At 41.8% G+C, this 24,752-nt stretch overlaps 1 protein-coding gene across 4 annotated transcripts in view; it reads right to left on the bottom strand.

Annotated features, from left to right (window-relative positions):
- Positions 1-24,752, bottom strand: part of COL24A1 (collagen type XXIV alpha 1 chain) — a 251,636-nt gene that overhangs the window by 119,441 nt on the left and 107,443 nt on the right. For all 4 annotated transcript variants that reach the window (XR_012905946.1, XM_075936387.1, XM_025183174.2 and 1 more), the window contains exons 14-20: positions 24,338-24,382; positions 21,364-21,417; positions 21,218-21,262; positions 20,334-20,387; positions 19,460-19,513; positions 15,393-15,446; positions 288-341 (exon numbers count right to left, since the gene is read on the bottom strand). Coding sequence is in view for 3 of the 4 variants with exons in the window: in XM_075936387.1 (XP_075792502.1) it covers positions 288-341; positions 15,393-15,446; positions 19,460-19,513; positions 20,334-20,387; positions 21,218-21,262; positions 21,364-21,417; positions 24,338-24,382 (360 nt within the window). In the remaining variant the exon portion in view is untranslated. The remainder of the gene's footprint in view (positions 1-287; positions 342-15,392; positions 15,447-19,459; positions 19,514-20,333; positions 20,388-21,217; positions 21,263-21,363; positions 21,418-24,337; positions 24,383-24,752) is intronic.

Raw genomic sequence — 24,752 nt, forward strand, 5'->3', positions numbered from 1 at the left:
TAAAGTCACCCTGAAACCAAATATAAGAGTGTCCATACATGGTTTTTTTCCATTTTAAGTACACTGGAATAAAAATATATTTAAATTACCCCAGTGCAAATTTTCTAAGTAGATGAGGCCTGTCATACTCCGTTCACAATTCTTTGCTAATTTCCTAGGGTGCAGCATGATGCCGATCCCCATTCCCTGGTTCTTCTGTATTTTTCCCCCAAAACATTTATCTTTTCCTAATATTGTTTCACTTTCAGTGCAATTAATGACATTGCAATAAGGCTCTAAGTTCTTACCTTCGGACCTTCAGGGCCATTTAGTCCAGGTATACCAATATCTCCTGGAAAACCCTAAGAAAAATAAGATAGGCAAGCTACTTATGGCATAGGAATGATTCCATTTTACAAAGTAAAAAAAAAAAAGTACTTATTTTGATTCTGTTTATTCATTTAAGAAACTTAACAAACCCGAACATGGAAATCAAGAAATTGATTTGTCTTACAACATCCAAAAAACTTTGAAGTCCAGTAAGCTCTCTTGAAAGGACTTGGCTGAGTAAGAGACTTTAAGCAATCTTTATTAAACCTATTTTGACAGATATCAGAATAGCTTTTATTTGTTGTAAGATGAAACTTTTTGTCCATTTGACAAGATTCATTGTTAAACGATAGGCCAAGTCTTGATCCCATTTAAACTCACAAAGGAATCAGCATTGTGCCCTTTACCAGTGAATTCAACCAATTATGTAAAATGTTAAAAGTGCAGCTGGACTCCCTTTCTCCTTTGACAATTGGAGCAAAGAAAATGGCAGAGAGCCTTGCAGTTGCATATCAACCAGTGCAAATCCAGTTCTGGCTGGCAGTAACTGCAAGGCACCACCAGTGCTTAACTTGTGCCAGGGCATGCGTGGGCTGAGCTCCAGCATCTCCAGACTTGGCCGCATCAGTTATGAATATAAAAAAAATAGCTTTAGCCTTGGCACCTAAAGCATTGTACATTTCATTTACAAATTAAGCACTGGCCACCAGTCTAAGTTCCCTCTAAGCAGCGCAGCCAGGGAACTGCCTAACAAGCCCCCCATAAGGGCTCAGGGAGGCCGCACAGAGCACCGCCTCTGCATGGAGCTGCTGTGACTGGAGAAGAAGCACCTTCTCCCTGCCGGTCTCAGCATGGAGCTGCTGTGGCAGAGTTGTTTCTCCCCCCATCTCAGTTCCTAACACAGAGCTGCCGCTACTGGGGGACAGATGCCCCTTCTGCCCTCACCCAGGCTAGTCTGGACCTGCCCTGTCTGGGGGACAGGTGCCCCTGTCCCAGCAGTATCCACTGAAGCTGCAGCAGTTGTGCAGAGGTGCCTCTGCCCTGGCCCCAAGTTGGTTCCGTGAGAGGGCTAGGGGCAGTCCTCTTTCTTCGGTGCAGCCTGCATCCTGCACCCTTCATCCCGTCCCACCACAGAGCTCACACCCCTAGCCAGAGGCCTCACCCTGCATCCGAACCCTCTGCCTTAGCCCTGAGCCCCTTCCCACTCCCCAATCCCTCAGCACCTCAGCTTGTGTGCAGAATGACTTTTGTTATGCGATACGTCACCTCCATAATGGAGCATATAATGGAAGTCATTTGGCACATGTACATAAAAAATTAGAGGGAACACTGGGCACCATTACGTTGCAGCTGTCCAGCAGCCCTTGGGAAATAAGGCTATGGTGTCATTCCAGTTCCTATTTCACAAATGTCCACATTACAAAATCACGACAACGATCAATAACAACAATTGCCACCTTTGTTGGCAATTTCAGCTGAAAAAATAAAGATTTGAATGTGGATGGAAAATGAATTATCCTCTCCCTCTTCAAGGCCACAGATAACGCAAGTGCCTGGCTCATCTTAGGATGGTTTTACTCCCAGTTCTGTCAAGCCAGCATCTTACACTAAATACATTCATTTTTAAAGAAACAAAGAAGCCATTGACAAACCTTAGGTGGCTTTCTTGGGAGCCACCTCAATGAGTTTCATTTTTCCAGAAGAGAAATGTAAAGTTTATATTTGTCGGATACATTAAAGAACCCACAATCCTCAGATAACAGCATGGTTTTGTGTTTAAGAAACTGTAGCCAAACAAAATGGGAGAGCATATCTCAGAAAAAATGCTTATTTGATTTCTTTTATTTATAAAGCAAAAACAAATAAGTGTGCTAGACTTTGGCTACAGCTGCTAAACAGACTCACAGCAAAACAGTAGGTGGGAGAATTTAGACGAATTCATAGTTGTATAACAAAAGACTGGTTTATACTATTTTACAAGAGTTCTTTATACTGAAGTGGTTTTTTTTGACATTGTATATGAAAGTTTCACAAGGGGCAGGAAAGCCTGATATAAATTTCCCACAGACACCTTAACTCTGCTCCATTTTACAAAGGAAATGAACAAAATATCTTTTAAACAAAACATTGCTTTAAAGTACATCTTCAGGAACATGTTTAGCAGGAGATTTAAAACTGGCTGCAATCAGATGAACACAAATGTTGTCTATGGCTTCTTTTGCCATTTACAAGTCCTGACTGATAAGATATAAAGGTGATGGGTATGATACAGAGACCTAGATGAGTAGACAGACGGAGCTTAATTCATGAAATTGGATGAGATGTAATCCATACCAATGTAGGTGCAGGACAATGATGTTTAGTGGTATTCACTGAATTCTCAAGTAATCATTCCATTTAAGAACAAACTAGGCTCAAGCCATCTTAACTTTTAAAACTGAGCAAGATCAGACTTTTACACAGTGGCATTTTTGTCTGTTGTCAAGATATCAGCTGGTGCCAGTACAGCATTAAGGGCATGTCTACGCAACAGGGCTAAAGCCAAAATAAGCTATGCAAACTGAGCTACGTCAATTGTGTAGCTTAAGTCAAAATAGCTTATTTCGGCTTTTGGCTCTGTCTACACAGCAGGAAGTCCAAGTTAGAGCGTTCTGCCTCTGACTTCCCTTATTCCTTGTAAAATGAGGGTTACAGGAGTCAGAGTAAGAAGTCCTCCAGCTTGACATTATTTCAACATGTCGAAATAACAGTTTGCTGTGCAGACGTGGACCATGTTGTTTTAGAATAATGTCAGTTATTCCGAAATAACGTTGCTGTGTAGACATAGGCCTTATGTATTGTGACACTGATATTCAGCACATGATACACTGATTCATCTGCCAAAATATTATTTGATTTGGTTGTTCCATTATTTTTCAAATGTTACCAAACGTTGCCCAGCTGAAAAATGAGGATCTGTGACTAGGAAAACCAAATATGTACAGAAAAAATTAAGAATATGACACCTTGCAGTCATCCTTCTGACATCAATGAATGAACTACATCTGCTCATAATCTTTTAAAAATAACCACAGCTTTACTTGCAACAAATTCTTTCAGAGATAGAGAATGCACTGCTATCCATTATTATTTATGTCTAAATACATGCCAACATTGAAGTGTAGAGCATTTTTCATTTCCCCAACTACAAACGAAACCTATAAAAAAGTCAAGTTGAAAAATGTTTTCCCACCACCTACTGTTCCCCCAAATCAAGTAACTCAAAACACATCCAGTGATTCTTATTAATCTTTTTGACAATTCAATATTAGCTGAGTTTGCTATGAAATTTCAACCCAAAAGGTAAATTAATGAATTTACTCTAAACCCCCATTTTAAAATGAAAATGCTTGTGTTTACTTTTCATAAACTGCTTTTAACAGGCTGTAAATAAACTCAGAATCAGTGGTTTTCACTTATCTCATAAACCAAAAGTAAATGAGTAAAGTAAATCAGAAATCCCAAATATGTTTGAGTGATGTAACCTGTTTGTGAACCAGTTAGTTCTATGACCTTGAAGAAACCTCTAAACTTTTAGCAAAATGCAGGACAATGTAGCACTTTAAAGACTAACAAGATGGTTTATTAGATGATGAGCTTTCGTGGGCCAGACCAGTGGGTCTGGCCCACGAAAGCTCATCATCTAATAAACCATCTTGTTAGTCTTTAAAGTGCTACATTGTCCTGCATTTTGCTCCATTTTATAGGCATTCAAGAATTAAAAATGTCATTCTTTATTTATTTCTAGTTACTAGGGGGGTGGGATTTTCAAAGGCATGAATGGACAGTAATTGCAGACCTGAATTCAGTTTCCTTCAGGTAATAAGCAACCTAGAAAATATTGTGTTGACAAGGGGACTGGGTGAACCATATTCCTTTTAGAAGTATTCTTACATTATTTGTGCAGAAATCTAATTAATGTATTTGGATGTATATGTATGCTTTTAAGAAAAGTTCTAAAAGGAGTTTTCAAATTAATAACAGTTTATCAGAAGGATCTAAATGCCTAATCTGCAGAAGTGTTAAAAAAACTTGTCCCCTCAAAAATGTATGCTAATATTAGAGCTGCATTTTGAAGTCCTTAGTAAATCTTGACGTTTTCAACAATGGGAGGTCTGCTCAGTAAATACTTCAGTATTAGACCATATGGGGTGCTAAATAGAAACTATTTGAAGATATAGATGAAATTCAGTGAGATTCCTGACTTACAATTGTAAGAAATTATCACATAATGGAAGGCACAGATTGCTTCATCAAGATATAGAGATTTACCTACTTTTGTTATGCTAAATATGTACCTTGATATATGTCTTCAGATTCAAATTATGGGGGGATCTAGTAAAGTAATATCATAGAAATCTAGAATCCATAAAATGTGTTCACTTCATTATATAAATAGACATTTGTCCTTTAATTTCTAATTTGGTTTACTGTCTTGGTGGATGAAAACAAACAGCACTGCTATTAATGAACACCAAAAGGATAAAGCTGAAGTAAAAGAAATGAACAAGGGTGAAACTCATATTCTCTTGATAATATGTTTTCCTTCCAGAATGTCCATCCCTAGAATGAAAAAATATTTTCTTAAATACAACTGATAATCTAAGAGGTTTATGTGTAATTTACATGTGAAATTCTTGAGTGCAAAATATTAGCAGATATTTTGACACTTCCTGGGGAAATATAAAAAGAGTCTAGACTTTGCCAATATCAGAAACTAAACATCTGGTAGGTTTCTATAATGAAGGTTCTCTCATTAGAGCCTGGATTTCTCCAATTCACTTTGTAAAGGTAAAAGCCACTCAGAAGGAAGTTTTCACAGAGAGATGTAGAAGAGATCATGATGCCTAGGATGGAAGCTCCATAGGTGCAGGAAGTGGTAGGCTAAGGGTGCAGGAATAATAGAATACTAGAACTGGAAGGGACCTTGAGAGATCATCAATTCCAGTCCCCTGCCCTCATGGCAGGACCCAGCATGATCTACATCATGCCCGATAGATGTCTGTCTAACCTGCTCTTAAATATCTCCAGTAATGGAGATTCCACAACCTCCCTAGGCAATTTATTCCAGTGTTTAACCATCCTGACAGTGTTTTTCCTGATGTCCAACCTAAACCTCCCTTGCTGTAATTTAAACCCATTGTTTCTTTTCCTATCCTCAGAAGCCAAGGAGAACAATCTCCCCTCCCCTCCCCGCGACACCTTTTTAGATACCTGAAAACTGCTATCATGTCCCCTTGTAACAATATGGCTTTTCTGTAGCCATGTTGGGAGGCCTATGCTAGGCCTGAACCAATGACGCCTTCTGTAACCAGACTGAAGAGTAGCAGCCATTACTGTAAGGCCTGGAGTCACATACTCAAGCTAGCATTCTGAAAATAGAGCCTAGAAACAGTAGCGTAAGTAGCTGGTGGGGATTAGCTGCCACATACCCATCCATGATGTACTTAGCATGGCTATCCTCTCTTCCCACCATAGCTCTATTTTCAGCACTCTAGCATGGGTACTACAGCTTGAGCTGGGAATTAAATCCCCAGTTTTATGTATGAACATACCCTAAACTTTGAACTTGACACCACATGGAGATGGAAGTGGTCCGTGAGTACCACTGCAGATTAGCTCAAATCATTTTTATGCATTGCTGGTTACTGTGGAAGCAGCATATCTAAAAATAAAAAAATTGAAATTGAGGCCTCAGTACTGTAATAAGTCCCACACTGGCAGAACCCTGCACCAGCAGAGAGAGACTCATTAACGCCAGTGGAGCTCCATGCAGGAATCTGCTCAAATGGAGCTCATTGAACTGTCAAAGCTTGCAGCATTAGCATCCTCACAAATCTCCAACAGCACTCCTTAACCCCATCATACCTGCCTGGGTTCTACTGAAATACAAGACAACATACCGAGTAAATCTTTATGAGGCTACTGATATTTTTGCGATGCCAAATAAGCATGCTCAATTCTTCTCCCAAATGGATACAATGTGTTGATTTAGGTGAACACTTGGGATGAGATTTGCTAAAAGTATTCAGTGTTTGTGCAACTTAGATCCTAGACATTAATAGACGCATTTACGCCAATAATGAGTGGTTTTGAAAATCCTACCCTTACAACTTTCTCAGTCTCCAACTATAGTTAATCATGTATTTACCCATACACTTGCATGAAACAACAAGTTAGTGATTTGTGCAAGATTTCTTCTTACGGAAAAAATAAGTAGGCATTTTTTAAAACACTTGAAATATATTTGCCAAGCTAATTTCAAATTTCTTATGATATCTGATATAGTTTACTGCCAAATCACATGTGCCAAAAAGGATGTCCATTTACTGTTATGGCTACTCTAGTTGAGAAAATTAGACGTATGATTCTGTATCCACAGATAAGAATGGCAGCGCTTATTTGCTCCTTATCTGAGAAAACAGGGTTTGTACAGGGAAGATTAAATTTAAAATTTATTTTTTTTCTTAATTATTTTAGAAACATCAGAATTCCCATAGTTACAAGCTTTCTTCTCTGTCAGTTGTAAAACTGAGTGCCTTGTCAGTAACATGCGGAGTACAAGTAGGAAAGTGATATATATTTTTAAAATGGCCTCTTCTGTGAGAGAGAAATCTACTCATGATTCAGTACCAACATTATTTTCAAAGGCAGCAGCAATACATAAACTTTTACTCTAAAACATCCTGACTGGAGGAAATGGGGGAAGAATTCTTAACACAGTACAAATTGCAAGACATCAGAAGACTGTAATTTGCCAGGAACAAACAAAATGTAGGAAAAATAGCAACCAAGACAGTAAAATCTGCTGCAGGCACTTTGATTGCCTGACAGCTGAAAAGGAGTTGAGCATGATTATTCCTTGTCTATGCTTGCAACTAAGCTATGTTCAGTGTCAGCTCAGCTCTGCCCATGACCAATAGCAGTTGTCAGCAGTGGTTCCATTGTGTGGTGTAAGAACGTCATTGTCTATTTCAAATGATGTGCAACATGCTTAGAAACCTTCTGGAATACTTGTGTATAGATGCAAGGTGAGTTGCAATCATTCCACTGTAAATCAATAGTATTTAGCATAGGGAATTTCTCAGTCTAAACCAGACCTTAGACCAAAGTGAGCAACTATAATTTCGGCTTCCTGGGTAGCTACACACAGGCTGCGCGCTGGGCATCCCCACTGCCATACACTGGGTGGCCCTGCCATCAGCTCTCTGAAGGCAACATACTGCCCTGCCAGCCCCACAGGTATCCTTACTGCTGGCCTTCCACCGGGACTCTCTGGTCTTGCAACATCCATGCCAGACTAGTTCAACCCATAGAATACTATAGGCTAAATAATCTCTCAACCCAGTACCTCTCCACATGTGAAATCAGTTTCTATCAGGGCCAGATTAACTCTTCTGGGGGACTGGGCCTATAAGATTTTGTGGGACCTCCTAGACTCTGGGGTGGGGCCAGAAATGAGGGTTTCAGAGTATGGAAGGAGGCTGTGGATTGAGGCAGAAGGTTGGGTGTGTGGGGGAGGCAAGGCCAGCTTTAGGAAGTGCGGGGCCCAATTCGAACCAAATTTTGGTTGAGGGAAAAAAAAAAAACCAACAGCACACAAACAAACAACTCACAGCCCCTTTAAATCCCCAGCTACAGGGCAGAGTCCCGCCTTCCAGCCAAACCCACGGGCTGACTCCCCCTCCCGCAGCGCAGAGAGACCACCGCGCTCCTCCTCCGGGGCCAACGCTCTCTCCCGCAGTGCACCCAGCACACTTCTGGGTTTAGGGCGTAGAGCTCTCTGGGTTTAGGGCATGGGGCCCTCTGGGTTTAGGGCGTGGGGCCCTCTTAGGTACAGAGCCTGATTCAGGGGAATTGGGCGAATTGGCCTAAAGCCAGCCCTGGGGAGAGGGTTTGGGCTCTGACTGGCAGTGCAGGCTTTGGGGTGGAGCTGGGGATGAGTATGAAGCACTTGGTATCTTACACTGAGATGATATCAAGGGAATAAATGAGGCATAATGTTAAATGGATTTTTCGACCCCAACTCTGCACAGCCTATAGTAAGATCTGAAACAAATTTTAATGCACTGCCACTTGGCTTAAAACAGCCAACCTTAAGTAGATAGAGGCATACTCTATCTCCCTTGCATATTCTCTGATTATAGGAGAAAATAGCTTTCAGACGAGTGTATTCATCTCAGAGACTTCATGGACTGGATGATGGCAATCAATTACCTACCTTGCTGACATACTAGAAAACATAGCAAACCTTCCTTTCCACAGAGAAGACAAAATAATTTCTCTCCACACTTACAGAGAAAATGAAGGCTGCCACTGGATGGGGAGTGGAAGACAAAGGGGGTAGCTATCTTGGGACCTGGTGATTTAAAAGAGCATGGAGCTTCTGGCTGCCACCACCACTAACCTGGCTGTGGCAGCAACCAGAGCTCCAGATGGGGCATGCTCGGTGGCACTGAAGAACTAACTAGGGGAGGTGAGCCCCAACCTCACCCCTTCCACCTGAAGCTCTGCCCTTCTGGAGCCCCAGAGCTGTCCCCACTTCAGGCCCAGTGAAATCAATCCTCAGCAATGGAGAAAATGGCCTTTTTGAGAAAAGCCAACTTAGAATATTTCCAAGATGATGGCAACTTTTGTAAGTTGTAATATTCCAATACTTGAAAAGCTATTGACTAGATGAGTCTTGACCTATTCTCCTACAATGCAGTATAGTCTCCTTCCCAGTTCAACCACCCAGGACACGTAATAAAAATCCCAAAACACAGTACATGGTGTGAAATAGAAAAGAACGGGGGCATGAAGACAACTGAATTACAAGTCCCACAATGCAGACAGAAAAAAACCCAGAACATTTTCACATTAACAAACAGTAATTTTGGGGAACTTTTCATTTTACAAATAACAAAAACACAGAGTCAGCCACCAAAGATATTTTGATCTTTGTTCCTGATCTGGGATGAAAACAAATATTAAATACTAGGATTTCTTATGGGATAGTAATTCCATTTTTGATCAGCCTGGTTTCTGTATTTTAAGTTTCTATGACCGGATTCTAAGGGCCAAATCCTGAGGCCCTTTTCCAGTATTTATTCATTATTTAGGAAATCTCATATAAAAGTAAATGAAAGTTTGCCCGGGTAAAGGCTGACTAAACTAAATAATGAAATCACACCAACTGATCATGTAATTGTGAATTTTAAACATTAGGAGTTGGACTGTTTTTAGTTACACTTCATAACCTCAAAACATCATGTGAAATGTGCATTGAAGACAACTTTTTCTCCTTTTTAGAACTAACAATTTAAAGCAGCCAGTGATTCACTTTCAAAAGATTTGGATTTTGTTACAGTTTGCTATTGTGCAAATGTGCCCCTTTTGTTTGTAATTCTATAGCCCTGAGGATAAAACAGATAGCAGCTGACTTCCATATGTGTACCTTTCTGAGAGAATTAAGTTAACAAGTTCAGATCAAAATAATGCCCAAATGAAATAAAAGTTTCAGTTGAAGATAATGACTTTTGTTCTTTTTGCTCCAGATGACATCTATTTGTAACACTTGACAGATCTTAGCCACATCTGAAGGAAACAATAAATTCTGCTTTAAGAGTCTATTTTGGGGATCAATTCCAATAGGCTCATGGAGCAAGATTCACCTACGGATAAAATATGAATGCATTTGGAAACCCGTTAAAACTCATTTTAATATTATGCATGCTAAGCATAACATCTTACCTCCTGGTCTATTATGTAAAAAGGCGTGTTGTGTGTTAAACATACTGCTATACAAATGCTTGCAATTAGTTTTGTGAATAAAATAAATGTCTAGAAAAGGGCACTTTTACATGAACAATTTTAACAGACATGAGGAAGCTGGAAAATATGTCAACTTTTCAACGGCTCAAAAACACACTATGGTAGAGGGCCTGCTAAAAATATCTTCTGCTGTCTTAACAGCCAAGCCCCTGGAATGCAGTACATCCCGGTTCAGTGGAAGCATACCCTGAAAATAGGTTGGCTGATGCTACACAGATCTCGGACTACAAAATTGTACTTGCTAGCCAAGGATCGTGAAGCCACCCATAAAGTGAATGAATATGAGACCCTCTATTCCCATCCCAGCCTTCACCCGTCAACTTGTCTCTTATTCTTAGGAACTTTAAACCACCCACTCATGGCCCTGAAGCAATCAGAGTTACTAAGACACTAAACTGAACTAACTCTGCTGCACAGCTGGAGAGAAAAGACCTATTTGGTGAGTTGTTTGTTGCTGGACTGCATATAAAAAAGGAAAGTCTGGGAGAGTGAGTGAGGCCAAGTGGGCCTACTCCTGCTCTTGCACACACCAGGATAAGTACAAGGTCTGTACAGGGGTGCTGGATCAGTTTGTATAATGGGAGTGCTGAGAGCCAGTGAACCAAACTGCAGACTCTGTATTATGACAGAAACCACTTCAAACCCGGGGGCGCTGCCACAAACATTGTTCTCTGTAATGTTTTACATCCACGTGTGAAATGAATTCTATTATGTGACAACCCATTACATCCAAATAACAAACAAACAAATTGTTTGCACATAACAAAATTCATTCTGTACATGAATGATCTGAGGCAGGGGTGAGGCAGGGCTCAGGGTTGGGGGAATGAGGGTCTGGCTGGGGGTGCAGGCTCTGGAGTGGGTCTCTCTGCAGCAACTCTGGGCCAGGTGAGAGGTGCCTTTCTGTTACCCAGGGTAGCTCCAACGAGGCTGGGTTGGGCTGAAGGGGAGATGCCTCTCTCCCAGCTATGGGGGGTCCATGCTGCTGAGGATGGCACAGGGAAAACTTTTGGAAAGTGATTCTCCTCCAGCTGTGGCAGTGCCCTGCTGCGGCTGCAGGACTATGCCTCTCCTTGCCGGGCAGCTCCATGCATGGCAGCTCCAAGCCCCTGAAAGGGGGTTGATTAGGCAGATGCGTGGCCAAGTGGCTGAGCAGCTTAGAGGGAATCACAGTATCTCTAGTTACAGCACCTGTGGGACTATCACCTCACCTGCTATATCTCACATCTACTCCAGCTATGGTTTGATTCAGAGGACAGATGTGTTCAGAAATCTCAATCACTACTTGTGAAAAAGGGCAGAGACCAGTATGAGCTGAAACCAGCCTTTATAGGACCTCTCTTAGGGTGCAATTCCAAAATAATTATGCAAATGTCAAAACAGCAATTCCGTTATTTCAAAATAATGGATGGCTTATTCCGACTTCTGTAAACCTCATTCTACAAAGAATAATGCCTGTTCCAAAACAGCTATTCGAAATAAGCCGTTTGTAGATGCTCCACTTATGCTATTTCGAAATAGCCCCTCACTAGGGCCATTCAAAGTTATTCCTCCTGGGGCTCTAAATCGAGATAGCATGTCTACATTGGGAAGCCTGCCTCGGACTAATTTTGAAGCTTCCCTGCACTGTAGACTATTTCAGAATAACTATTGTGGAAAAGCTTATTCTGAAATAACGCTGCAGCGTAAACATAGCTTTAGAGACTAGATCTATACTGTAACTGGGAGTATGGACAGGGCAGATGGACAGATTCATGCTGGATCTGCTTAAGCTAGTACGCTATAGATAGCAACATGAATCTTCTGCATATGCAACAGATTGGGCTAGCTACCTAAGTCCAAGGCCACCCAAATCCCTGGGACTGAGATCAGGTATCTAGCTCATACCACTGCCTGTGCTTCAAAGTGTACAATGCTAATCATAGTGAGCAAGCTTGAGAGAAGCTAGCACAAATCTTTCTGCTAGCACCGGGAATCCCATCACCCAAGTACAGGGTAGACACACCATTAACGGTGAGTGCATAATACGTCTTACCCCACTAGTAATGCAGCGGAAGCAGTGAAAGTGCTCCTCCTTCACATGCCAGCTAACTTACTTTGAGGATTGGCACAGAAATGCCCCGCCCTGCCAGATGTATTGGCAGGGCATACTTGCAAATCTACACTGCTACTGTCCATAATGTATGTTTATGTAACAACTTGCCAGGGAATTTAATTCACTTTAAAAACAAAAGTAAGATGAAAAAATAAAACACACAACCCTTATTTTTAGCAGGATTTTTGGTTTGTTTTGCCAACTACTAGAGCACTTTTGGCATTCACATTCCACTAAAGACTGAGATATACAGCTGTCCTGCCATTTTTTGCATCTGATATTTCACCATATGTTGACCATGTTTATGAGCATTCATAGTACAGACAAAGATCATTTTATCTCATGTCAACCTGACCAGCATAAGAAAAACTAACGTATGCGTAACTTTGTACTATTAAACTTGATATTCATTCAATCAACATTTTCAAAGACAAACACTTGGGCTTTGTCTACACTGAAGGGTTTTTGGAGAAGAAGCTTTTTGCGGAAGAGATCTTCTGCAAAACCTTCTTGCGAAAAAGCGCGTCCACGCCTCAAAAATACTTCGCAAAAGCAATGTGCTTTTGCGCAAGAGAATGTCCACACTGCATGGATGCTCTTGTGCAAGAAAGCCCTGATTGCCATTAACAGAATGGCCATCAGCGCACCTGTGCTTTTTCCGATAGGCACTTTTTGCGCAAGAAACCCCTGCGGAGCATCCACACATGCCTTTTTGCACAAGAGCTGTAGCACAAAAAGGAGTTATTCCTCGTGGGGAGAGGAATAACTCTACCGGCAAAAGCCGTCTGTCCTGTCGACTTACTTTATTTTATTTTTTTTATGTGCAAAAACACACTTGAGGAGTGGACGCTCCGCCATTTTTTGTGCAAAAACCTTGTAGTGTAGACATAGCCTTGATCATTCTACAGTTTTGTTTACATTACAAGAAAGAATTAAAAGATATTTTTTCTGAGGACTCTGTTCCCCTTGAGCAATAGGAAATGCTAATTTTTTTCAGACAGGTAGTACTTGGTCACTAATCCTGTTAAAAATCCATGTAAAGCATGACACGATATGCAACAGCATGCAGATATGCATTGTTTTGCATAAAAAGAACTATTTGAATTGTATTACCATCAAGAGAGGACTTCAAATCCATGACATACTCTATTAATGACATACCGAACAAACCAATTCCCTTCTTTAAACATCAGTCAGGTTCACTTTCTTGTAATAAGCAGTCTCTTAATTTAGCATTTTTTTCCACTTTCAGGTGAGATTTTCTTGAACATCACTATGTAAAAAATGGCACCTTGTTACTCAACAGATCTGGCCCCTGTGTATTTCAAGGTACTTAAAGGACAATCTTTGTACTGCTTTTTAATCCTATTAAAACTGCAAAGCCAAAACAGTCATGGGAGACAGATATTTTTCTACCTCGCGTATCATCTATATATTTTTTAAAATCCAAATAGAAGGCCAAATTTATTTACATCTGCACAACTCCACTGAAAACAAAAGTTGCATGGTCATAGCTGAAGGCAGAATTTGGTCTATAGATTCTTCACTGCTGGCAATGAAGTACGAACCAGGAAGATTCTAAATGAACTTGCAGATTTGGGGCTGACTTTGCAGGACTCATATTTAGAAAAACCTTGTCTTTGTCATTTTCTTGTAAACTCAGCTGGCTTGTCTTGAAGTCATCAAGGGTGTATCTACACAGCACCTTAACTCAAAATAAGATAGGCCATTTGCGCTACACAAATGGCGTATCTTATTTTGATTGTATTTCAAACTAGCTTATTTTGAAATTTGGCGCATCTACAAAGCACCACATTTCGAAATAACATGCTATTTCGACACATCCCTTAACCCTCGCGGAACGAGGGTTACAGGGTTACCAAAATAGTGTGCCTGTTATTTCAAAAAATATTGTGAAATTATGGACACGTTTATAAGATGCAGGGTAGCTATTTCGGGATAAATAGCCCCGCTGTCCAGACGTACCCTGAAAAAGATAGTCAACATGAAATCTTACAATACAATTTGTAGAGTTATTTTTCAGGGATAACCTCATGTCAAAGAAATGTAAAAGCCTTCATATTTAAAATGAAGACTTTTACACAATTTCAGTAAGGACATTTTTAATTAAAATTAAACTTCTGAGGAATTTGTGTATACATAATTCCACTGATATAGAAAGGTCTGAAAAAAGCAAATTTTAAAGCCACATTGTTTTTCCATAAGCTATTAAAGTGAGGAAGACTATGTCCCCATGTAATACATGATTGAAATTCTACTCATATTTTTTGCTGAAACAAACTAAACCGGGTACCTCTGAAACTTATATTTTGGCTATTATTTATTTATTTATAAAGTTATATTTAAATACACATACACATAATGTGTTATTGTGATTCTCTAATGAGATCCCATGAAGTGTTTTACAACCCATATTTTTGAATAAATCTGTAGGAGAAAATTAGCTGATTAAGAAAAAAAAATGAATTGTTGCTTTCTTCTGTCTAGAAAATGGTGTGACTTTCCTGTGTAGTCTGCAATATTCAGTCTACATGTTGTGTCTCAAGATATAAATGCCAAAAACACCCAGATGTAACATCTCAAAGATTTAGCTGGATTCCATATAAACTTCCAAAAGATGAGGCAGTTCTAAATCAACTGCTGTGCCAAAGTTAACAGTATAGCCAGACTGTCCAATATATATGCTTTGCAGTCCTCCCCACGGTTTGTGCTCTCCCCCAAGAAATAAACAGAAATATACAACCAGTCTTGAAAAACATAAACAATGCTGCAGAGTTCGTGTATGGAAATACAGATTTAAGGATCACGTGCTTCATCCTAGCTGCAATGTACAGCTAGAGTCAACTGAGAACTAATCACAGCAACACTTGAGAATGGTGTACATACAGCAGCATTTAAGGAATAATGTGTGTTAATCCTATGTATTAAAATTATTGTCCAGTAACACCTTATTGCACTAACAGAGTTGAACTAATCCATTTGTAAACACACATAATTGAAAACCACTTTTTATCTTAAGACTAAACCTTTTAACTGACCAGCCACATGTTTGTTGTGTCCAGAGCACAATTAATATTAAAAATGTTTCATTTATTTCTTTCAAGCAATTTTTTACCTCGGGCCCAGGAGGACCAGATGGTCCCTGGGGTCCAGGATCTCCAATTTTCCCCTAAGAAAGAGATAAAAATTATAACTTAGCAAATTAAAGCTTTAAAAAAGCAGATTTGTGTTATATTTTTGAAAGTACTTAAAACATCAAAACAGCATAGAAATGATTAGCTGGATTTTCAGTTAAATTAGATTTATTTTTATACTTCTTTCTCTATTTAAGTGTAGTTCTTCATTATTAGAATTTTAATGAGCTTCCTTTTGCAGCTGCAATAATAAAAATATAAGTCATTTATAGATATTCAAGAATGAGTGGTGGCAGAAATTATACACAAATTAAACATGTATGTGGGTATTCATATTATGAAAAACACACACAAAGGAAGTATGAGGGATACAAAACTAACTTCATAAAGATGTTTTCAATAGGCTTATTTGTCCAACTTTGCACCATTAAAATCAATGGGAGTTTTGTCATAAATAGCAGGATCTGGTTCACTACATAGCTTGGTGGTTCGCGATACAAGATTTATAAATATTTTTTAAAATTGCATGACCTTATTTTTCTAAATCTTGATTGCCTTTCCCCCATTTTCCCCCTTTGTTGCAATGTGCCTTTCCCCCTGAATACAATGTGCCTAAAATGTAGAATCTTGAGACTATAAATGTGTTTAATGTCAGTCTAATTTGCAAAGTTAAGCCTGTGTTTGCTTCCCAGACAATTTCAGAAAGCACTTAAACATCTGATTATTTCAAGTAATTCAGCAAAAGGCATATGCACATGATTAACTTGAAATTTAATGGGACTACCCTCACTGCATCAAGTTAAGCATGTGTGCATAAGTCTTTTGCAAGACCAAGACACTAGATTCTGAGTTCCCCAGGGTAAGGAAAAGTGTTTTTTTTTTATTGCTTTGTAAATTGCCTTATACATTATAGATGCTAAAGAGCAAAACCATCATTATGAGTCAAACTGTGCATAGGAAAGCGCCAACTCTGGTGACAAGTTCTCGTGAAATATTATTGGTCTGGCTGCGTTTGCCACTAGCAATTATACAGAAAGCCAGTCTGGCCGTGGGAAAAAAGAGCAAAAGTCACGAAATTTTGGGAAGGAGAATTTCAAGACCCAAATACAGGTTGAATCTCTCTTAAGCGGGAGTCTCTGGTCTGGCAACAGCCCTGGTCTGGTGGAGGGCTGGTCACTAGGAGCCCTGCAGAGGGGCTAGAGCCCAGTAGTAGCAGGGCTGCCACCCGGTGCCAAAACTGTGGAGTAGGGTGGGGGCAGGAGTGGGACTGAGCCCAGCAGCGAGCCACCCGACAGCACAACCAGGAGCCTGGCAGCTTCACTACCACCCAGCGGCTCAGCTGAATGGCGGGACTAGAAGGCAGCACAGCTGTCCATGGAGCTGGAAGCCTGACCATGAGGCTACCTAGTGGCAGGGCCAGGTACCCAGGAGTTGTTGCCTGTCAGTGCAGTTGTTGCCTGTCAGTGCAGCAAAAAGCCTGGCAGTCCCGCTACCACCCAGCGGACCTGCCAGGTGAGGCTGGGAGCCATCTGGACCCCAGCAGGGGGGCTGCCCTGCGGGGCCAGGAGCCTGGCACTGGGGTTCTGCGTGCAGACAGTGGGGCTGCCACAGTGGGGCCCAGAACCCTGCGTGCAGAAGGGCCTTCGGCAGGTGGAAGCTGATGGGAGGCTGGCATTGAGGCTGTGGCTGGGAGGCCGGTGATGGGAGGGGTCCAAGAAATGACTTTCCCTGGTCCAGCAAAATCCCTCATCTGGGACTGGTCAGGTCCTGAGGGTGCCGGACCAAGGAGGTCCAACCCATAGTTGCATTACTACAATAAAATACCCTCTATTTTACTGTTGAAACCATTTAAGTGCCTCCAGTGCCAGTCGATGCAAAAAGGCAGGTGAAAGACTGGCATTACTACATCATCTTCAGCTCTGCTTCCTTGTAATAGTGTGTTCAAAGGCAGAAGGAGCAGTGGTATGATACAGATCCCTCTTAAGGTTGTCCAAAAACAATGAAATCCTGGAATCCCTGACCTCCCTCAGATTTTTGGATCTAATTATGAGATTTCCTACTCTCTCTCCTGGCCTCCCATCTTGCCCATATGGTACCCATGCCGCCTTCTAAACTCTGTGAAATTCAGACATTACCATCACATGCACTTATTCCCATGTAACCATTTCAAATTGCCAAAAGTCATGGATATTTTTAAACATGTGAAAAACATGGAATCCATTACTTCTGTAGCAGCTGTGACAAGTGCCGAGGCATAATTATAAGCCAGCAGAACTTCTAAGACAGGATTCAAGCCTTACTTTATTTGCATTTTGGGGTAAGTAATTCATTATGATGATGATGATGATGATGATGATGATGATGATGATAATGAAGTGTATGCTAAATACCCACAGGATCTTCTATACAGATGGGGAACTGGAGAAATCTGAACTAGCAGATTAATGCCTGAGCAGCAAAATGCCCTTTTAAGGATGAGACTGCACCAGGGGTATAATATTCCTGACTCAGTTAGCACCTAATTTACAATGCTAAGGAGATCAGAATTGTTCCCAAAAGCGTTTGGCTTTGCTGGATGATACAAACAAGTATTCTATCAGAGAATACTAGGACTGGAAGAGACCTCGAGAGATCATCGAGTCCAGTTCCCTGTTCTCATGGCAGGACCCAGTACTGTCTAGACCATCCCTGATAGACATTTATCTAACCTACTCTTAAATATCCCCAGAGATGGAGATTCCACAACCACCCTAGGCAATTTATTCTAGTGTTTAACCACCCTGACAGTTAGGAACTTTTTCCTAATGTCCAACCTAAACCTCCCTTGCTGTAGTTTAAACCCATTGCTTCTTGTTCTATCCTCAGAGGCCAGGAAGAAAAAGTTTTCTCCCTCCTCCTTGTGACACACTTTTAGATACCTGAAAACCGCTATCATGTCCCCTCTCAATCTTCTCTTTTCCAAACTAAACAAGCCTAATTCTTTCAGTCTTCCTTCATAGGTCATGTTCTCTAGACCTTTAATCATCCTTGTTGCTCTTCTCTGAACCTTCTCCAATTTCTCCACATCTTTCTTGAAATGCAGTGCCCAGAACTGGACACAATACTCCAACTGAGGCCTAATCAACGCAGAGTAGAGAGGAAGAATGACTTCTCTTGTCGTGCTCACAACACACCTGTTAGTGCATCCTAGAATCATGTTGGCTTTTTTTGCAACAGCGTTATACTGTTGACTCATATTTAGCTTGTGGTCCACAATAGACCCTAGATCCCTTTCTGCTGTACTCCTTCCTGGACAGTCGCTTCCCATTCTAGATGTGTGAAACTGATTGTTCCTTCCTAAGTGGAGCACTTTGCATTTGTCCTTATTAAACTTCATCCTGTTTACCTCAGACCATTTCTCCAGTTTGTCCAGATCATTTTGAATTATGACCCTATCCTCCAAAGCAGTTGCAACCCCTCCAAGCTTGGTATGATCTGCAAACTTAATAAGCGTACTCTCAATGCCAATATCTAAATCGTTGATGAAGATATTGAACAGAACTGGTCCCAAAACAGACCCCTGTGGAGCCCCACTTGTTACCCCTTTCCAGCAGGATTGTGAACCGTTCATATCTACTCTCTGGGAATGGTTATCCAGCCAGTTATGCACCCACCTTATAGTAGCCCCATCTAAGTTGTATTTGCCTAGTTTATTGATAAGAATATCATGTGAGACCGTATCAAATGCCTTACTAAAGTCTAGGTATACCACATCCACCGCTTGTCCCTTATCCACAAAACTTGTTATCCTATCAAAGAAAGCTATCAGATTGGTTTGACATGATTTGTTCTTTACAAATCCATGCTGGCTGTTCCCTATCACCTTATTATCTTCCAAGTGTTTGCAGATGATTTCCTTAATTACTTGCTCCATTATCTTTCATGGCACAGAAGTTAAACTGACTGGTCTGTAGTTTCCTGGGTTGTTTTTATTTCCCTGGGTTGTATATCCACCCACCTGACACATACTGATGCAACCAGAGTAAACAAAATAAATGTTCAAACCTACAGGGGGCCCTGGCTTTCCTCTGATTCCTGCTGGTCCTGGCAAACCAACAGATCCCTTAAGAAAAAAAAAGAGCCATTAAATACTGTTGAAGACAATTATTTATAACATTACACATGGTAAAAAACTGGTAATTCTTTCTCATGTCTTCAAAATTAGCTAAACATCCAGTCAACACTCAGCCCAGATTTCAAATCTACAGGGCAGGATCTGAATCAACCTCTTACATTCATGTTTCAACAAAATAGTTCAGTTAGTTGATGCTACTGTATTTAGTTTTTAGTGCAATAACACTGTATTAACTTAGAATTTTTATAAAAACAAATACCTGGGCTAATCTTGGAGTTAGGGATTAAGTACCCAAGATTCCATTATTCAAAATAGGAGAGAAAAGCTCGCTTATTAACCATTTTCATTCTATCCAGGAGCATCATGAGCTGTCTGATAACACATTTTTGCCTAACTGCTGATCACAGTTTTCAGGTTTTTTGGGTCAGATAAAACAGTAGGCTCCACCTCAGGACACTTTTTGGCTTCTGTCACAAATGACCAGTAGAACAACCTCTCGTTGAGTTTTGGTGGGAATTATACTTCTCTGTTCTCCCTTTTCTGACAGCATGTTTTCTGACATGCACAAGTGCATTCATGGTAGCCAGAATTTGACCCAAACATCTAACATGCCTTTGGTCATTATTTTCACGAACAAAACAAAACAATTAATTCAAATGACAGTACAGAAAATAAAATAGTCCTGGGGTATTCAACTAATAGCACTGATTTCTATTTGATTGTACATTACTTGCTGCTATTTAAAAGAAGAAAAGGCCATTGAAGTTACTAGATGAGAATATATGTCAAAATAGTGCCACTCTATTACCTTGTCTCCTGCATATCCCCGCTCTCCTGGCTCTCCTGCAATGCCTTGTTCACCCTAAACAATATATTGTTTTAAACAAACATATATATGCAGTTTGAATGGTATCTTTCTCAGATTCACAAAAACAATTATTCTAATCAATGGCCCGTATTTAGAACTAGAGTATGGTTTTTTTTTTTTTTTTTTTTTTTTTTTGGACTATGTACCTCCCTGCTGAACACAGTCCTGCAAACATCACCAACACTGTGCTGGAAAGCACAATGCATGGCAGTCAGCACTGTGCTCATCAGTGTTTGCAGAATCACACCCTCACTGGCAATAGCTTGATAAAAAAGAAAACAAAAGAGGGAAAAAATGAAAAGGAGGTGATTTGCAAAACAGAAGTGATAAAGACTGTCTAAAATTGATACAGGTTGGATCTCCTTTGTCTGGCACCCTCAGGCCCTGACCCATACCAAATGAGAGAATTTGCTGGATCAGGGGCAATTCAATGCCACCAGCTTTCCAGGACATGCCCCCTCCCTCCAGCTGGTTCCGCTCCAGCCCCACTGCCACTGAGCTCCAGCCTGCAGGGCTTGGACTTGGGCTCCAGCCCACTGGGGCTCCCTGGGAACAGAGCTTCCCAGCTGCCATGGCCCTGCTTCTCCCCCGCTTCTGCCGCATTCCACTGGGGGTCCCCAGGGATGGGGCTTGCTGGCTGCCCTGCCCAGACGAGGCTCCCCAGGGATGGGGCTCTCAGCCAGTTCACAGTCACGGGCACCAGGGTTCTCTGATCCAGTAACATCTGTGGTCCTACTGGACCACATACGTTGCTGGTCAAGAGAGTCCTGGATTTTGGAGGTTCAACCTGTATATCTCTATGATAATGGAAATATTTAGATCACCTTATCACCTTTCATTCCAGGCTGCCCCATAGTCCCCGGAAGACCCTGTTAAAAACAAACAAAACAAACCAGAAATGCTTGATTTTTTTTTTTTAAGTAAAATGTATTTGGAAACATGGTAATGTGAGTTATGCTTAATGCCATACCAGAGGTCCAGGAATTCCAGAAGGTCCACTCGGTCCCACAGGTCCAACAACACCCTAAACAATAAAAAATAAGAGACTACATTAAACTTTTCTTACACAGGGACTGCTTCCTGAATGATTCAGGGAACTGGAAATGCCATAAATTATTGTTTATATCTATGTTATTGGTTGAGTTCCAGGAGCCCAGGTTGATAGTGACTGAAAGTGTTTTCATCTGTTTGCTCTTTGGAGATGCAAAGCCCGGTACTTATGGACAAGTACCCATTTTACAAAACCTCCACCATGACTGGTATCCTCTAACTCAGCAGCAGAACCATGAATTGAACTGCTTCCTTCATTCCTAAATGTCATGCACCCAGAAAAGGATAGATGCGTATTTTGCCACACAGCGTGAGAAAGCTTGCACTTATATAGTAACCACACAGTCTGTACCTGTTCAGTGAACATAAAAACTTCAGTGCATGCTGAGACTGCCAAATCCAGGCCTTTTCTGTCACAGCACCAAATCTGATTTAAGTGAATTATTCTACTTTGAAATGTGAATCTTGTAAAGGAATCTCAGTGATTTCCATATCAAATATATCAAATATATACATGAAAAGATACATTTTCCCTAAGTACCAGTGGTGCGGATTTAGCCTAAACTCTTGTGCCAAGCTGGGTTCTTTCAGTAAAAAAAGGATAATTATATTAAATTAATTACTATACTGCTCCTCCAAGTGATTTAAACTTTCACTTCCACCACTAGATACTGCAAGAGAAGAAATAGAGAAGAGCCACATTGCTTGTGCCAACACTTCTCCTGTCACATTTGCCTCTTTAGCCAGACAGAACACCTGACAATGGATGCTTTTACACAGATCCTGATGTGGTTTTGCAGAGACTATGGCTCACATTTCCCATTTACAGAAATCCAGGCTGGGGGGGGACCATCCTATATGAAAGGTGCCCAATGGTGGAATCTCTCAAAGAGCAGGTGGGAGAGCTACAGGAGCAAGTGGCCAGGCTATGGAACATTGGTGCCTATGAGAAATTCCTTGAGAGTACAGGCAGTCCCCGGGTTACGTACAAGATAGGGACTGTAGGTTTGTTCTTAAGTTGAATCTGTATGTAAGTCGGAACTGGCGTCCAGATTCAGACACTGCTGAAACTGACCGCCAGTTCTGACTTACATACAGAATCAACTTAAGAACCCCAGGCGTCCCCAAGTCAGCTGCTGCTGAAACTGATCAGCAGCTGATTCCAGGAAGCTCGGGGCAGAGCAACTCTGCCTGGGGCTTCCTGTAGTCAGCGCTGGTCAGTTTCAGCAGAAGCTGACTTCGGGACGCCTGGGGCAGAGCAGCTGGGGTGCTACTGGACCAACCCAGCAGCACCCCATCTGCTCTGCCCCAGACGTCCTGATTCAGCCGCTGCTGAAACTGACCAGCAGCGGCTGAATCAGGACCTGGGGCAGAGCAGCTGGGGTGCTGCCGGGTTGGTCCAGTAGTGCCCACGGGCGCTGCAGGACCAATCGGCAGCGCCCCAGCTGCTCTGCCCCAGAGTCCAAAACAAAAGCCTGGTCTGCTGGGGGGGGGGGGAGCACACTAGCTGCGCCCCCCCCCCCCCAGCAGACCAGGGACACGGGGAGCAGAGCCGCAGCGGCAGCGGGGTGCCGCGCCTCTGAGGCTTTGCTCTGGCAAAGCCTCTGAGGCGCGGGACCCCCCGCGGCTGCGGCTTCAGTCCGGGTGCCTGTGGTCTGCTGGGGACCGTCCCCAGCAGACCACAGGCACCGGGTCTCATGCGGCAGCAGCGGGGGTTCCCGCGCTTCTGAGGCTTTGCTCTGGCAAAGCCTCAGAAGCGCGGGAACCCGCCCGCTGCTGCCGCTTGGGTCCCGGTGCCTGTGGTCTGCTGGGGACGGTCCCCAGCAGACCACAGGCACCGGCACCCAAGTGGCAGCAGCAGCGGTTCCCGCGCTTCCGAGGCTTTGCTCTGGCAAAGACTCAGAAGCGCGGGAACCCGCCCGGTGCCCCTGGTCTGCTGGAGACGGTCTCCAGCAGACCAGGGGCACCGGAGCAGCTTACGAACGGGGCTTTCTCGCCCCGACTTCCGGGCGAGAAAGCTCCGTTCGTAAGTGCGGATCCGACATAAGTCGGATCCGCGTAAGTCGGGGACTGCCTGTATTCATGTGGAGACACCTAAAGCTGAGGAAGCTATCTAGCTGCAAAAGACTGCTGGCACACCACTGATGGAGGAGATGGCTCTGTCTCAGGGGGACAGTGGAAGCTGGGTACCCCTGCTATGAGAGCTCCACCCCTATCACCAATCCACTCACTAGGGTTCTAGAGAACCGTTATGCAACCCTGAATACGAGAGTTAAGGAATCACCCCCTAGGGAGAAGGAGGAGAAGCCATGACTGAAAGGGCTGCAGCCACCACTCCAAGGAGGAAACGTAGGATTGTGGTGGTTGGAGTCTCTTCTGAGGGAGACAGAGGCAACCATCTGTCACCCTGATGTTCCCCATGGAAGATCTCTATGTACCCCAGGTTGAGAACCACTGGAACGGGAGACTTCTCAAGAACCTGCCTAGCCCTACATTTCAGTGATTCTATATCAGGGCAAATTCTGCCCTGAAAACACCAATGATGAATTGGGACAATATACCTTAATTATACTATGTATAGAAAAAATTGCATCTAAGAGCCAAGTCAAAATGACTTACAGGGAATAAACTAGCAAACTGATCTGCTTCAAACAAAAGTTCTGATCTGCTCAGACTGGATTGATTTTATTAAGTACTCAAATGTTCAAATTCTAATGATGGAAGAGCAATCTTGTAAAATTATTCTATTGAAATGATCAGTTCATTCAAATAAGGTTAGATTTAAACAACCCCAGAATCTCTTAATTTTGAAATTTATTATAAGGATTCTGGAGAGAGAGACAAAATGTAAATATTTTCATGAAGTTCAAAAAAATGGGAAATGTTATACTCACTCTCAGTCCAGGAAATCCGGGAGGCCCAACACCACCAACAGTTCCCTTTAAAAAAGAGTGAATATGGAACAATCAAACTTTAATTTTTAATACACTCCCAGAAGTAACAAGCTAATTAAAACTTAGCTGCAAAGAAAAATAAATTGGAATTTTGGCTTCTCTCTGACATATAAATAGGGCCTGAAAGATGATTAACTAACGTTGTGCATAAAGAAAATATGTGCTAAAGGTTCCTTTATTAAGGTAAGAAAACCAAAATAAACAAGACATGAGACATGAATTTCTGCATTTAAAACCAGTGAAGTCAGACTTGACATTCCTGCTATTTTAAAAGCAGGAAAACAAAAAAGGAGGAGGGGGAAAACAATAATTGGTGATGGGAGTGGGAAAGAAACACTTCTTGTCAGTCTCCCTT

Source organism: Pelodiscus sinensis, chromosome 9 (assembly GCF_049634645.1).
Source record: "Pelodiscus sinensis isolate JC-2024 chromosome 9, ASM4963464v1, whole genome shotgun sequence".
Classification (NCBI taxonomy): Eukaryota; Metazoa; Chordata; order Testudines; family Trionychidae; genus Pelodiscus; species Pelodiscus sinensis.